General features: G+C 42.2%; 1 protein-coding gene across 1 annotated transcript in view; it reads left to right on the top strand.

Moving 5' to 3' along the window:
- snd1 (staphylococcal nuclease and tudor domain containing 1) overlaps positions 1–17,305 on the top strand; it is a 152,593-nt gene that overhangs the window by 41,165 nt on the left and 94,123 nt on the right. The window contains exon 16 of the mRNA XM_072377184.1: positions 8,345–8,454. Within this exon, the coding sequence (XP_072233285.1) occupies positions 8,345–8,454 (110 nt within the window). The remainder of the gene's footprint in view (positions 1–8,344; positions 8,455–17,305) is intronic.

Here is a 17,305-nt window from a genome sequence, read left to right as displayed (position 1 = left end):
GTTGCCTGTCTTTACCTGACAAGCAACACGGCGGATACAGTGTGTGCTAAATATGTGTGGAGTCTCTGGTGTATGAACTGGCCAGTGGCTGTTAAGTTCTGTGGTGCACGTTAGCAACTTCTGCTGTTTAACGCGATATGCGACAGCACTGTGGCTGAAGGAGGGACCGGTAGCTCTCCAGCCGTCCTTAGTTCAGCTGCAGGCGAAAGAAACGTGATTGAGAACAGAATTGTCTCAGTTTGTTGTAAGGTCTAAACTCTCAGGCTATGCACCATGTGCTCTCTCAGTCCATGAGGAGCTTAAGTACTACAGATCTCAAAAGGTGGAGTCGAGTCTGTCCTTTCTCCCCCGATGCTCTGCAAAAAAATGAGTTACTGTACCGCCTGCTCTTATGACTAAAGCCACGTCACAGACATTTAATTTAGACCTCAGTATAATGTATTAACTTGTGAAAAAGGGGCATAATATCTCCTTTTGGGAACTATAGTTGCCACTTTGTACAATTTTTCTCAACTTTTTGACAATGATCATATTAATCTAATGAAAGTAGTCGTTAGTTTTTGTCCTAGAAAGAGGAAAGTTCTTCTTTTTAGACTCTACTACTTATTCTATGGCAAGAAGCACATGGACTGACATACAGGTCCAGTTATTTATTTTACCCACTCAATCATCTTGACATTTTATACGAGTAATAACACTGAGCCTGCACCTTTGGTAGTCTCTAAGAATCATTGGAATGAGATTATGGCTTAGTCCTTACTCAACAGAAGATGCTGTTTTTAATTCAGCCATGTTTTTAGTCCATCTCCATTTTGGTCTGACATTTGCCCGCCTCACGGTTCCTTTTCATCGTCAAGATAACAAATACTATATATTTGTGACAAACGCCACCATTCAGTTTAATTACGTGTGGCAGAATCATTCGCACACAAATGAATTTTCTAATTTAGCTGCTTATTGTCTTTGCTTTCCACTGGTGGTTTTGTAATTACATCTTCGGTCTGCTGTTACGAGATGTATTAAAACGATCCCGTCGGCACATACAGTACACGTCCTGGTTTGCAGGAACGTTTCTCTCTCCAATTGATAGCGCTTAAAGTAAATGCACGCCACCCTCCGGTTCAAGATGTCAGGTGTGTGTGAGATGGTGTTTACATAGTCTGCTTTTAAAATGAAATGATTCAGTCAGCGCTTATTAGCAAGTCATAACAGCCATATTCAGAGCTGATAGCCCCTAAGCAAATTAGATGAAGGTCATTCCCACAGGAAGAGATTCATCTTCAGGAAATGAAATGACCTGTGCTGTCTTTAATACAAACATCACACTGGGTTAACCCTCAATGAAACAAATGACCCCTTCACTGTTATCTTTTAGCCTCTCTTCCTATTAGAATTCACTACATCAGCTGTAGAACTATCCATTCTGGTTCTCCCGATAGTGATGCGTTCGTTTTTTCTTGTCATATAATTGTCATCCTTTTTTCAGACATCTTGGGCATTTGAGGCAAAATGTTCCGTTTGTTCGGCCATGACGTAGTCGTCTCTGTGCTTGCTGCTCCGAACATGGATAACTGTTGTCAAACCCTTAACCCGTCATGGAATTAATCCCCTGGACACGAAGAACTCCGTATTAGCTCTGCTTTAAATCTCTCGACGCCCGCTTTCTCTCTCATGTCAAAGATATCTTTTCATGTTTTATTCACCCGTCTGCACCATGGGCTGCGTTTAAAAAATGATGCATGCGATAAAACGGCTGCCCCAAGCTTGTTGTGTTTATCTGTGTGTGAAATGGCAGAGGCTTCTTTTTATTTAATTTCTCTTTTTTTTTTAAAGCTATTACATATTTCTGACAGGACACAGGATGCGCTGTCTGTTTAAAAAGTTGACCTTCCATCACTGTGCAGGACACTTCTGACAGTTTTCCAACAGCTGTCCATGGAGGAAGATATTTCCATACGCAATGACATCACATTTTTCTATAAGCATCATCAGATTAGCATAAGCTTTTCACCGACGTTAAGTCTTGTCCCATTCCATTAGAATTTAAGGGAAAGTGTGTGTTTTCCAAAAAGCCGAGGCCCCTTGTTTAGTCATCTGCTCGGTGCCGAGTAAATACCGACTGCTCAGACTAATGGAGAAACTGTTCAAAGGATGCTCATGTTAAAACAAGCCCTGCATTAGTCATCTGTTTCATTTGTTTTGTTTCGGTTGTTTGGTTTTTTTCCTCCTCGTGTTGTATTCTAGATTTTTATTCTTTAACAATATTGTAGGAGGCTACTGAAGAGCAAACTGTTTACAGTAACCCTGGAAATGAAATGATCCCAAGGCTGTATTGTGATGTAACGCTGCAATTCAATTTGTAACACTGAAAAGCAATTCCGCAAATTTAAAAAAAAAAAAATTTAACTCCTACCTTGCGTGGCCAGTAATATCTGTCCGGATTTAAAACTCAATCCCTCTTGTTGCTAAGATGCGTTTCTCCAGTGAGATTTCTCTCAAAGCCTCATCGCAAAGTTTCTTCTCGATGGATAAAGACGATGTTTTATGACAAAACGGGTATAGGAAAGAGGAGAGCACGCTTCAAAGAGGGCCGGAGGTTTGTTTCAGGAGGTGAAGGCATGCTTCCCTTTCTCCCTCCAGCATTCCTCTTTCACTTGCTTCCATATGTAAGTTTGGTAAAGGGTAAAAGAGTCATTCTGTGTATGAAAGGAAAGGAGGGCACCTATAGAGGAAGGGATTTGGGAGGATGGCGGGGCGGGGTTCTAAGGATGAAGGGGCAGAAGTAAGATGTGGTGGATGAAAGGACACGGAGGATCAGGAAAAGAAGGGTTATAGTAAAGAGAAAACAAAAAATACAGTTGCTATGAACTACGTGGCTATAAAGGCCTGTTGAAGTAAAGGGAGACCAAGCAGGGAAAAGGCTGTAAAAGCTTATTACCTTCAATGGCTTTTCCAGAGTTTCAGACGGAGGCCACAGCAGGTGAAGTGTACTTTCAAAGTTACTCAAAGTTGAGTTGAGGAGCAGACTGTCACAAAGATGAAACACCCATCAATCGGACGCAGAGATTTACCCTGTCAGCAAGGAGCTTTAGCCATCATTCTGTGTGGGACTTGGCGCCATTTGTCGGATTTATTTATTTTTAGATTTGTGCCAACGTGTAAATGCGTATACATTTGTATGCTGGTACAGGAGTTTGTAGACTTCCTGGAAATTTTGTTGGACAGCTGTGGCTCAATTGAGAGCGGTCGTCTGCAGACTGTGTGTGTATGTTTATGGGTGAATGAAAAATGCATCTAGAACTGCTTCTGAGAGCCTATACAAGTTTAAAAATCTCCTATTAATGTGCAGAGCGCTTATTTTCTGTGCCCCATAAATCTACATCTTATTGTTATTCACACCCGTCCGTCGGACAACTGGGGGCCTGAATACCTCGATGTTTGAGGATGGATTTTAGAGCTCGCCACATAATAAAGTTGCTATGATAGTGTTGCGTCTTAAAGCACCGTGAGCTACATTCTTTGAACCTACATGGGGCTCCAAGCTGCATCAGCCTAAAGACTAATCAATCATCTACCCAATCCTCTGTGTGCTTCTGTGGGAGAGAAAAGCTCGAGGAAGCACTGCAAATATGCTTGCGTCTACCTACAACTAATATTTAACTTTAATAAATGTGAAATAGAGCTTACTGCGCATTATAAATGAATTATAGATTATGCTGCATCGGTTTGCTGCAGTGAAGGTGGCACAAGGTACAGAGACAACAGTTTGTGTAGATTTGAATGTAAAACAGCGAGTGTTTTAATTTCCTTTAACCCCTCAAACCAATCTCTAATATGTCTCTAATTGTGTTTTCTTTTTTTCTTTCCATAGAATACGTTTCTGTTCACTTGTGTGTGTGCTGCAGAGGAATGTTTTTAGCTTAACCCTTGCCTGAGGTAATGGTGCCTTACATTAGAGAGCCAGAGTGAGATGATGGTGAGACAGAGAGTTGGATTGAGAGGATAAAAGATGGGTAGTCAAACCAAATCCAAGGGTTTTTTTCCCCCCTAACAGCATGTTTCCTTTGTCTGCTCCCACTGACTGCCTGCTGTGCCCCTCTCACCCCTCTGCCGACCCCTGTGTCTTGCCCACCTGCATCTTTCACCCTCTGCTGATCTTTTTGCCTGGCCTGTTTCCACACAGGCAGCTGTGAAGGGGTGGGGCGACATTCAAATAAGAGGATAGTCACCTCGCAGTTGCATACTGCGAAGGACAACGAAGATTAATGAGATGGAAATTTAAATGGAATGATGCGGTTATGGGTGATGGAGGAAAGATTAGTTTTAGAGCTGAATTCACTCACACATTAACACACTTCCACTCGTAGACACACAGTGGCTTTTAGTTTGTTTGCCTGTCGCGTTGCTAATTATATCCTGTCAGGATCCTGTCAGAAATCAAGACTTTGTAGCCTTAATAACACTGGAAAAAAAAAGACTAATGGCATTCATCCAATGAATTCCTGCAATCCTGCAAGTATCAATTTATACACTCGAAAATAAGAGCTCAAGCATCTGGCGGGTATGAGCAAAAACGTCAAAGGCTAATAAACACGCGCATCATTAGCATAGGAATTTGTGACATGATGCGTATATTTGCAATGACAGGAATGCACAGCAGCGACACATTTCCGTATTACCTTCAGTGATATTTCTGTTAGACGAAGCTTACGACTTGATTAAGGGAGAAACGTCTACTCGCTCATTTTGGATCGGCCAAAATCGGTCCCTCGCAAAGATGAGAGACTATAAGAGAAATCAAGTGCTTGTTGGATATGGTTAGTTTAGATTTTTCTAGAAATCAAAGCAAGAATAAAGATCACTACATGCTGAAAGTGTACATAATGCATCACTTGTGGTTTTGCATCATTTATTTAAGCGAGCCTTGATGTTTAGACCGGTTACTTTTAAAAGCCTTCTTACCACAGTTGAACACGCACAATTTGAAGCAACAATTAAAGGAAGGCTTTGACATTTTAGTAATGTCTTTGAGCGGAGGGGGCAGTTGGTATTTCCTTTGGCACGTGGCTCACACCAAATCCCAGAGTAACATGCTCCATCCTCCCCACAGGGCCACCTCGGCAGTCTCTCAGGAGAGAACGGCATGATGGGAAATGAGGGGGAAGTGACACAAACACACAGCAGTGTAAAATAGACTAAGTTTTCAGCTTTGTCCTCAAACAAACACTAAAATGAGAAATCTAAGTTGCCTTGCAGATGGAATATGATTGATGTGATGTACGCTGGATTGACATGTGGGCGTGTACTTTCCGCCAGTGTGAGGAGCAGCTGTGCGACGGCGCGTTTGCCGTGTAGTGTAATGTCAGAACGATGGGTGTATGTCTTGTTTGTCTCCCAGATCAGATAAGATGGATATCCTTAGAGTATGACCCAGATGTTTATCTTGGTGTCAAGCCTGAGTTATGTATCTCGGCGCAGGTTAAAATTGGCTCTGCTAAGTGACTCCCTGGCTTGGTTTGAATGCTGCAGGGAGGAGGCTACAGTAAGTGCGACTGAATTCCAGGAGTGGAGCCAGGTCATTTTAGAGAAGCACACAGCGTGGTTTTGACTACATATATAAATGACTTGTTTTTATTAATCCTCATCTGGGATCAGTGCTTTCGTATCTCGGGCATGTTTTTACCATTTTAAAGAGTTTGGAATGAGTTGGTGGTTTTTGCCTCTTTGGACCTATACGGCCCTTTTACTTTTTATGCTATACAATTAAACTCGACTTCTTTGTGTATTACGTTCATGAATTGTCTTCTCTGTGGATTATGCTTGGGGGGAAAAACACGATTCCAGCCCTTATCATAGCTCTGGCCAACCCAAGCAGAAACTCATATCTCCCTCTCTGCAATTACTTCATACACCAATTTTTGCTAACAGTATGCAGTATTTTCCCCTCCAGAAGCTTTATCTTTCTTGTTTGTTTCGTTTATTCCGCATCCCTCATCTCTCCTCTTGCTGTTTGTTTGGCTTTTGTTGTTCTTTGATTCTGGCAGTATTGTAGCCAGTCCTCACAGTCCCATGTGTTTGTGTTGTCCTGGTACACTTCTATAAATACTTTCAGATGATCTTGGGTATCACTGTCTCATCCTCTTCCTATCGGCTATACAGGAAGCTTTTTAGTTTATTCAGTTTTGTCGAAGTTTAGATTAATAGCTGCAGTAAATCCTGTACCACTGGTTTAATTTAAATTTACAATAACATCTTTGTGGCCCTTTTTGGGGCTCACTAAAGTACATTTTTAGATCTGTAATGAAATCAGTTCATTGTTAGTCTTTGTAGACAAGGCTTCATCTCTGCTGTTTACTTGGAGGAAACAAATGCCAGCTTAATGCAGAAGTGAAATTTATGTCTGTTTGATTTAAGAACTCGCATTATATGTAAAGTGTAGACCTTTATTTCTGGAGACAGTTGACTCAACAGTTCTTCCTAACTCTTCAGTGCTGACTGTACTGTGGCCTCTTTTTGTCTTTCCTGGGTCAGTTCCCCTCCCCGCGTGTGCGAATACGCTGATATCCTTTGTCCTCGTTGTCACAAATGGGACGGGCATGGTCATGTAGGGAAGAGAGAGCATTTGGAGGGGGAAAAAACCCCCAAAACACAGCCAGTTGGTTCTTTTAAAGCAGCTATAACTGCTACTTGTGAGCTTGTTTGTTAGATTTTACTGCCTCATTGGTTTGATCGCATTTTTGGCTCGCTGTGCTGGTTTTCAGGTAGGTTACGTAAGCTGTGACAGTTTCTCACAATTTCTAAGTGGCTTTTTACAGTACCAAAGAAAAATAAAGTTCTCTTTACCCTCCTTGGAGAGGTGGACACAATATTTTTCATCCCTTCGGTGGAGTGAATTTCTTTGCAATGACAGTAGCCAGTGTTTAGTCTAACCTGGTACATGGTGTCCTAGATTATCATTGTGGAGAACTGTTGCATCCAGTTTTGTAAGCACCACATTAGGTATTAAAAGGCTCTTTGCACAGAGTGTAGTTCCATCTTCTAACCTAAGAAAGGCGTAAGGTAATACCTAATCACACACTTCTATTCTACATAGGTTTCCCAGCACATTGGGGCAAGAGTTCAGCTGCACTTCCCTGACACAAACATCTCAAACGCTTACATAAGTGCATGATCATTTAGAGGAAGCGTAATGCAATATGGGCCAAACAAAATTTGCAAAAACCAGGAGTGAAATTCTGAGCCTGGGATCATCTTGCACCAAGACAGCCACGCGATAACCACTGAGTCACCAGGCTGCCCTAACAAATCAGATTTTTACCTCCCTGTCATGTATTTGTGAGTCTGTCCTGAGGCGGTATATCTGTCATGCCAATAAATCTCATTGAATTAAAGCTGGAGTCACACAGGAAAGAGAGACCCTGAGCAGGGAGTTGTTGCTTTATTAGCAATATGCTTTAGGCTTTAACTCCCACCTGGAACTATCATTAGGTTGCTTTGTGTAAAAGCGAGCTAGAACCTGGTTGTTGTTATGTTTTGAAAGGGAGGCAGTTGAGCTTATTAATTGAAGAATGCACAGAAACAGGATTCCACCACAAGGACATGAACCTCCCCTTGTGGACTTTTTCCATTGTCACAATTTGCAGACCCCTATTTCTGTCCTGAAGTTATTGTACATTGTTGCCCACATTTCATAAACAAGCACTATTTCCAGTCCTAAAGGAGTGTCTTACTGTAATTGAAGCTGGATATTCAATAATGACTGTTCATAAAGAATTCATGTGTGCAGAACCTTCAAAGCTAAGTGTTCATATTCACCTCCATATTCCGAAAACTCCCATTTTTCATTTGTTTCCTGCAGACTTTATAGCTGTTTAACTTGTCTTTATCCGCTTGTTACTTTTTCCTCATTTCTGCCGTGAGGCTTATCCATCCCTGCTTGTACATAAAGACTTACCAAAGTCAATATCTTGGGATTCCAAAGATGCAAATGTTGCTATTCTTCAGTGATTTACAGAAGTGGCTCATATGCTCAGGGTTGATGCCTTTAACACCCAGATATCCATTTAGTGCAGGTGATGGTGTACTAGTATCTGTGTGCAGTTTTGTGTGATAAGGAGGATTTCATCAGTTATGGAGAGCACCAAAGGTCCCAGGAAAAAGTGTTTCTGCTGACAGTTGTAGGACTTTTCTTCATTTTGCTTCTCTGTTTTAAAAGGAACAATCTCCTCGTCTTCTCCGTCTCATAAAGCCAAATGACGTGAAACCAATTTTGCACCTCTCGCTGCTCTTTTGATAAGCGGCTTTGCTGACCTTTGTCTCCAACAATTTTGTCATCTTTGGCTAGGTATTGAATGTCCACGCAGTTCTCGTAATACGCCTGGGGGGATGCAGGTGGCCGAACCCTTCAGCGAAGAGGCCATGCTGTTCACCAAAGAGCTGGTGCTGCAGAGAGAGGTAAGCAGTGAAGCGGAACACTCTGGCTGTGGTTTTGTCATTTCCCATCGCTTCACTTCCTTTTGGAGACTCCTGATGTTCAAATCTTTCCGCTCTCGCCTTTGTTTTTTTAGTCCAGCTTGAGGCATCTGCTGTATGTCGCTGCAGTTTAATTCATACCTTAATTTTTCTTTGCTTTAAGTACACGATTACGGTTTGAGAGACTGTTACTCTTGATTCTTTATTTCACTAACATCAGCGGATACAGTTTTACAATTTAAATAAACTGCAGAGAAATGTTGTCTTTTCCCCTCCCTTTCAGATGTCAGAAGTGAGTTTATCTCTTATCACATAAAGCTTAATGTCAGTCTGTTATGTTGTCAAGAGAATTTATACAAAGATGGGACCACTGACTTTAATAAGCTGATTAAATTGTTTACTCCCTGGCGAACTTTATTACAGCATTTAAAGCACTGTACGCGTCCCTTGACTGATGTCAAATCTCATCCAAAATTCAGACAAAGGTTTACCCTCTGCGGTCCCCGAACACATATATATACACAGAAACCTTAACCATACTCCCCTGCTTATTCCCATTTTACAGAAAGCTCACCTGATAGTGGATCAGTGCTCCTGGGCTTTCGAAAACTCCATCCACTGTGTCTGTTCATTCACATGCTAATAGGTTTTTCTAAGAAGCAATGAATGGACCAAAGCCATGATGGAACTAGCTATAATCCTGCCACCACTTATCCAGGCCACACACTCCCTCTCTTCTGCTCTTCCTTGCTCTTCTTTTGCATCTCTGCTTTGAATGGCTTTTCTTGTGTAGACCAGCTGACTCCACTGTCCTCTAGTGTTTAATTGTCATGGAAATTTAGCCTTAAGCAGTGTTGCAGGTAGATGAGTGTTTGTGTGTGGCAAACGGCAACATATTAGGAAATAATAGATGCATGGTTGGAGATTAAAGTAAACAATTGCTATCAAGCACATTACCTCAATCCCTACACACACACACACACCTCTCACCCTCACCAGTCATTGGTGGTTTCAGCAGTTTTTAACAGCAAGGCGGTGTTTATCAGGCACGAGGAACACATTCATCGAGATATAAACACAGTCAAGTATTTGATACGTAAAAGCTTGGCAGCATTTTTCAGCAGGAATACCACAAAAAAAGTTTCTTTGTGGAGAGAGGGCGAAAAGTGCCAAGTCTGAAGCTCTTATATCCAGCTGTAGTCTCATGATAGTGATGGCGTTAAACAGTCCCTGACAGCGAAACATGATCAGGTTGCCGAGTTAGCAGCAGCAGAACGGAGGAGATGACGAAAAGTTTTGTGTCACTGATCTTTCATTGCTACAATGAGCACAATTGAAACCTTTCATCAAGGTGTGTCACACTCCAACATGAATATGGATATAAGACTTCATTAGTGTGCCATTCTGCAGTTGATTCTCTTCTGCATAGCATCTGATTGCAGAGCTTTAAAGATGTTCCTCAGGTGGCTTCAGGTGAATAACATTTGATTTGGGTTTTGGTGGCAGAATCATTTGCATTCATGAAATATTTTTCCTCGCTTGCACACCTCTGTGCCATTTTGAGTTCTCAAGTGCTTTGTTGAGCTGATGACATGTTGACTCGGTGCTCTGTGTGATCTGTCTCCCACCTCCCCATATGCATCATATATTTCACTACGCTGCGATTAGACATTTTCTTCTTCTTGTATCCTTTGAAAGGAAGTTTGGGTGCAGACATGAGCACTCTTGTCCCTTTTAGTTTTCTACTAATGGCCTTTTTTTCCCCCCTCTGTAATCTTTCTTTGCTCTTATTTGTGTTTCCCTCGCCATCTTTGGTGTCCAGTTTTACATATCTAATATTTGCTTTCAGCTCTGTCCCTCATCTGAATTTCTCTGTACGCTGCTGCACAGCAATGTTTTAATTTCACTTGATGCAAGCATGCATAATTAATGTGGCATCCAGTGAGGGCAGAAGCCCTGGTTTCTGTCTCTGTTTCTAACCTCCACCACCAGCCCTGATTTTGCTTTGCGTTTCACGGATGATTCTCTGTGCTATTTCTTTCCCTTTCAGACTCCCTCTTTTTGAATATCACTTGTGTGTTTATCAGCTCTGTCTTCCCATTTCCCTGCCTCTCTTCCTCCTGCCTCTCCCTGTCCCCGTTCTCTCTGTGTCGTGTTAATCTCTGACAGACACTGCTCCCGTTCCCTGCGTGGAACCAAAACAGCAGCACAGAATTCTGAGGGGAAAGGAGAACACATCGGTAAACACCACTCCCCAGACGTCTCCCTTCTTTTTTGATGTCTTCCATTTAATTTCTTTCACCTCCCACCTTCCATTGACAAAACATCCATTCACTATCTCAGTCACTGAGCCTCTGTGTTGATTTTCTTCACGCTTTCGGGTGGCAACTTCAAAAACTCTGCCTAACCAGGAGGGAGGCGAACAGAGGAGTGTTGCCGCATTGACGTGTTTATCTCGGATGAGTCAGTAGTCTTAATGAAAGACATAAGATGATGGAAAAAAACTTAAACCATTCCCACTGCCTCATTAGAATATTGCACACCTAATGAGTCATTCCAGCTGAGATCTGTGTGGTATTGGCATCAATATAAGGTGCATCATATTTGAAAGTTTAAAGCACCGAGCTAACTGTTGCTGAACAATCCGTTCTTTTAGTTTTCTCAGCATGATCATATCCTGCATCCGCTTAATGCTTTGCAAACGCAGCTACTGGTGGCGTTCTTGATATATTTTGCCTTTGAGTTAATAGATGAGACAAAAGCTCTCGTTCAGATTTCCAGTTATGGGAGAGGAAGTAAGGATGAGAAGAGAAGGTGAAGCTATTTGAGCGCTGATGAGAGCAGGCTAAGTGGTCTGTAATTTGTAGTGTACTGCTCTGCCTTCGTATACCTTCAGTTCTATTGACCTCATTCAGTCTGTGGTGGTGTCTCATTGTCTGTTCTGCCCCGACTGCCTGCTCGTATGTTTCATATCTATCTTGTGCATCAAAATTTTCTCTCACTTGCCATATAAAGAAAAACAGTCCCCGACGCACCCTGATCACACAACAGAAGCTCAGACTTATTCTGTAAAATTTCATGTGCTTTATTTTTCTGTTCATACTTGTCATTTCCACCATGTTCTGTTTGAACCTTCAAAATATAAAAGCTTATTGTCGGGTAACAGAACTATGGCTCGGAATGGATTTTCTTCCATCTGGCTGAGCCTGAAACAACATGGATTAGAAGCTACACATTACTCCAAGTCATTTCACTTCTTATTTTCTTCAAAGTAGATGGTCGATTTGCCTGTTTGCAGTTTGACAGAGCTCCTTATTTCACCTGGTGATTTTTAGTCTGAGTGGAAGAACATTTCTGGCAACATCAAAAAGCAAACAGCTTACCTCTGTCTCTGCGTAGCGTGGCGGTTTTTAAGTGTCATGCGGCGTCGCATGGCATCCTAAACCAGGCCCAGTCGTGCTTAAAAGGGGTCCCTCGCACCCACGTTCCCCACCCTGTGAGATGAAAACTGAATGCACCAGGCTGCCAGTGTTGGGGGGTTGGCATCGTCTGCCTCCAGACCTGCAGGAGGCTGTGTTGTGGAGGATTGATGAGTCACTGTGCCAGCGTGGCATCACAGATGCCTTGCTAATGCCTGCCTCTAGATCTCTCTGCCTTAATAACTGTTCTTAGTGAGCATTTTAATTAAATGCTAATAAACCCAATACCTTTGTCGTTTGAGGAGACGTTTGCTTTCTGTTCCGCCTGCTTGTATGCGGTCAGTCTCATTAAACCACTACCACAAGTAGAAATATGAACACTGTGGCAGTTGGATAATTGACATGTTACATGTCTGTCGTCACTTGTTTTTGTCTCAGCAACATCTATAGTCTGTGCAGCTCAGATCAATACAGTAATCTTTCTTTGCAAACACACAGCATGTATACTTCACAGATTTGACCCCTTTTTATACACATTATTTTGCCACTTATGGCCACAGGCGGCATCAGATTTTCTCACATCTCCCATGCTCACATTGATTTCAGATCAAGCTTGAATTACTTTGGCATGAGGTCGATTACACAAGTGCTGGATCTCACCATCTTTGACCATGTCGCTGTCTCCGTCAGTTTCGCTCACATTTTTCTCCCATTTCGGCCTGTTTTCCCAGCTTCGGCTTAAGTGTATTCTTGACTCGTCTTCTCCCGTCTCGTACTTCAGCACAGACATACACTCCGTGTGTTTGCATGTTTGTGGGAGAGACAGACGGCGTGTGAGTAGACATAATGAATAATGCATGGTGTGGTTTCCTGGTCAGTGAGACAGACGGTGGGGACTGAACTGCCCCTCCAGTCCTTTTTTTTTCCCCCCATCACGTTGTTTCGTTAAATAAACCACGAGTCCAGAAGGCAGCGCTGTATACTGATTACTGCTGCTTTATTGCCTCAGTCAAGATATGTCCCCATCCATTCATAACTGTGGCACGAGGCTAACAGCAAGACTAGTTTGGATTATATCCATATAAGTATTAGTCAGTGCTTTTTGCCATTATATGCCAGCTTGTTACCAAAAATGGCAACAAACAAGTGTGTTTTATTATCCAATTGTAATATGTGATCCAGATGGGGCTTTTAATGATTACATTAGAGTAGCAACAATAAAATCCATCTTCAGCGGCAGATGAAGATATTAAAATTGGTAAATCTTGCTGCACAGTTGTCAATTGATCCTCGCCGGCAATGTCACTTTGTGCAAATAGTTTAATGTCGAAACCAACCGGAGAGGCGCTCAAAGGAACTCAAAGGAGTGTTTCAATGATGCACCTTTTCCGTATGGTCCATTTATTCCTCCAACCTCCTTCAAGTGTGTCCTGGCCGCGTGTCATAATTGGGCTGTAGTTGTGTCTGTGTTAATGCTGGTTGTGTTGCTCAGTGGGATAGAACAGTAGCTGCAGGACAAGTGCCAAGCTGTGCTTGTTTGCAATTTAACTACAGACTTTATCTGTGATTTAAAAGCTGACCTTGAAATCCGCATTAGCCGCCTAATGCCATTGATAGTTGTCGCAGTTGAGTACCGGACCGTCCATTTGGTTCCTCATATAAGTCGGGACTTAATGGTGTCAAAAGTTTTGCAGCAGTTTGCAGGTAAAGCACAGCTCAACCTGTTTGGATCAGTTTCACTGTTGGTTGGCTTTGCTCCTTGAAAGCATTGAATTATTGCCCGAAGGTGAACTGAAGGGGCCCACATAAACGCTTTTGCGCCATCGTGGTGACGAAGAGATAGATGGGCCTGGATGGAGATGGAAAGATGAGAGAGAGGGAGAGACCCGCCCACCCCTTTATCGCCACTATTCTTTTACGAGAGCGACCTTGTGTTTAGAGCGTGTGATGGAATTGCAACTTTAACGTCCATCCTGATAAGCACAAACGGCACAAAGACACAGGCACACACTGTACTCTGAGGCCAACTGTATCCTCTTTAGCCTCTTCCTGTACACGAAGGCCACTGCAGTAGTTTAACTCTCTTCATGCCCTGAAAAGTACATTTTTCAGCCTTTATTTTCTTTCTTTTTACCTTCTGCTTTTATTCCGCTCTATATCTAAGGTTTAGCTTTTCTTCAAGATGATCTTAAAATCCAATGTTGGGGATAATTAAGGTAAGTGTAGAGTGCATTGTTTGTTCACTTTCATCAAGTTTCCAAACAAATCTGAGGCAAACTCTCCAAAAATGTTAAATTTAGACACATTTCCATTAACTGGTTTTACTCACTGGCATAGTGTCCATATTGGACTGCACAGGCCCTTCTTAATACACCTGAGATTAGCACCATATAATGAAGTATTTTTAGCATATTTCACAAGAGAACTGAGTTTTCTTCCCCCTATATGTCCATGAATTTTCTTTTGAAAAAGGTCAAAACGGCTTTAATTTAGCAGATGCACTTCTGGTGTGGGAAAAAAATATACATTTTTGCCTTGTCAAGCCACCTTTTTTTGAACATTATGCCCATAAAAGACATTTCCCTAAGCACCGCTACAGACCTGCACGTCCTAAGCTATTACAGAGGCGTAACACGGCGAGAAAAGTCTGTCTGTATTGTCTCAGTTAGACTTTTTCTTCGGTCTCCTATTATGCTGCTGCTCTGGTGGTTAAAAGAAAAGTGAATACTGAAGGAAGCTGGCCAGGTAGCCAGAGGCTGTGTCAATAGAGAACGTTGTTTCTGGTCTGATTATGTGTTTTCTTTATTCGGCCGTACTTAAACCTCTGGTCGTCTCTTATTAAATACAAGAGAGCTTTTGTGTGCAGCAGTTTTTGGTTTTCATCGCTTAATTCCACCTGTCTTTTCAGTGCAGCGTGTAAAAGTCTGAGATCAGTAATAAAGGGACAAGATAACAAGAAGAGAAAGACAAAGTTAATTTGTTCAGTTCAGAAATTGGAACTAATGTGGAATATTGACTAAGGATTTGAATGGGGCCAGTGTCATGGGGCGTACATGACGGCTCAATACATTTGGCTTTGTTGCATCAATAGAGGTTGTACAAGTCATTTTCCATGTTTGTTTAACAAATGTGAAGTTGACACATTTCATGATTAAAAATGTTTTTTCTTTGTTTGTATAGATCTGTAGAAATAGCGAAGAGGATATTTGCAGTGCAAGTGATTAGCATGTCTCTACTCTGATTGCGACTTCTACTCTCCTTGAATTGTGTTGTTGGTTCATATGCGGCCAGCTGATTCTCTTTCATTTCCTGTTCTGCCCCATGAAGTCACTTCACATTTACTGCTCATTTCCTAATTGTTTTTCACTGATTAGCATGTTACCTCTCTCTGTAACTGAATGCCAGGCTGTTCACACACACATATGCACACTCCGAGTCTTTTCCGTTCCCCCAGACTTGCCCTTTCATAAATTTTGTGTGCATGTTGCTTCTCGTTGCCCTTTTAGGCCATAACCACACGAGTGAAGCGTGCACACACAGATGCCCTCATTTTCCTGATGTTTTGCTTGCTCACTAAGTGCTGGCTTTCTTAACAGGAACACTGTAGCAGAAGATTGGCATAAGATGCCGTATTTATCATTGGCAAAAAGGTTAAACGTTGCTCAAGTGGAACTCTAACTGAGATCCATTGCCGGAATAAAACTAGAGTTTTGTTATTTAACCTGGCTTTCTCTATTGGATTCTCATCTTGATGACGTACTGTTCTGGAGACGACGTGTCCTTCACGATGTGTCATTTGAATCTGATGAGCTAGTCTGAGGAATTGGTTTCACGCCTCTAGGATGTAACAACGCTTAGATTGAGCCTTTTCCCTTGATGACGATGACACAACAGCAAGACAAGGTGGCAGTTTTGACAGACAGATGCATATTTATCTCTTTTCGCATCTCCCCCCCATACTTGCATCAAATGCATAGGTGTAAAACAGAAATCTAGTTGTTTTTGAGCAGCCAGCACCAACCTGGAATCATATGTGGGAGGTTTAAGAGGTTTAATTTCTTCTTTGAAGAAAATTGAGTGAGTTTCTTTGTACAAGCAAGGACAAAGTAGACATGGGTCTTTCAGTGCTTATAGTTCCCTTGACGACACAGCAGTTGCCACACATCGATATTGTCTTGACTGTGGAGTTAAAACGCATTATACACTCACATTTAGCCTTGTACGTACATACAGCTGTCATCATAACAAGAGTCAGTCAGTCTCTGTGCCTTTTCCTCCCGTGCTCCCTGTCGTTCCTCCTTTTCTGCTCAGTTTGATTGAGGCCACCGACACACCAACATGTACACGCTGCGTTTCTCAAGAGCGTCCTCACTTGTTGCCATCTGCGATCTTCTTTGTTTTTCCCGTCAGTCGGCTGTCACTTGCTCACTTATGGAGGTGTCAATGTCTGACCCCTGCTGCAAAAAGGGCACACCTGCCGAGCCCTCCCACCTCTTCATGTCGGGTCCTTTTCTATTCTCTATCCGCCTGATTTTCCCTACTCTCACAAGACACTTGTTTACTCGTGCATATGTGTGATGCGGAATACACTATAGCTTTAAAGATCAGAATGAATAAGCACCAAATAAAGGATAAAAAGAGGAGAGATTTGAGGCAGTAATCCTTCACCAGCTTACTCCAGCAGAATGTCCTCACACCTGCATTCTTAGCCTCATCTCAGCATCTTCTTCCTTCTACCTCTTCTCTCATTCCATTTCTTTATATCCCTTAACAACAAAAGAGGCTTTCTCCAGAGCTGTGTCAGCGATCAGCATCTCCTCACTCCTCCTCTCCGCTTTCTGTGTTTCTCAGAGGATAGTCGGGGGCATAAAGGGAAGAACAGGCCTTGCAAATTCTATTCGAAAGAATGAACAGTGGGATTGGGCTCTCAGCCTTGAATTCGGACAGATAAAGCTAATGGCAGAAATTGGTGGCAGGCAAGAATCTGTATGTGGGAGCTAGGGCTGGACGATAAAACGTTTGCACAATTATATTGCGCTTAAATTTACATCCGAGTCAGAGTTGATCCATCTACAGAGCCGGCTGTATGAACACTCCAGTCCACTAGTTGGCAGTAATGAGCCTGTTAGCTTGTTGCTAAGTGATCTTCCCAGACTGTCAGAAGTTACTGACAAAAAAGGTCCCACTATGTCAGTAATCTGGAGGCGGTTTGGATTCAGTAAAAATGATGAGCGGAATAATACATTGTGCAAACTAATAATACATTGTGCAAACTTTCGTGTCCATTTTGACATTTACCAACCGACGACAGATTACAGATTCTGGTTTCACATTTATCGTATTTATTTGATTACAAAGGGAGAAAACTTGTGTAGTTTCCAAGTCTATTTGCACAGTTGAGTGTTTGCATAGTT

The sequence above is a fragment of the Leuresthes tenuis genome, unplaced genomic scaffold (assembly GCF_036924035.1).
Source record: "Leuresthes tenuis unplaced genomic scaffold, fLeuTen1.0.hap1 SCAF_23, whole genome shotgun sequence".
Classification (NCBI taxonomy): Eukaryota; Metazoa; Chordata; class Actinopteri; order Atheriniformes; family Atherinopsidae; genus Leuresthes; species Leuresthes tenuis.
The sequence above is the reverse complement of the archived record's forward strand: the minus strand, read 5'-3'. Positions and strand labels throughout refer to the sequence as shown.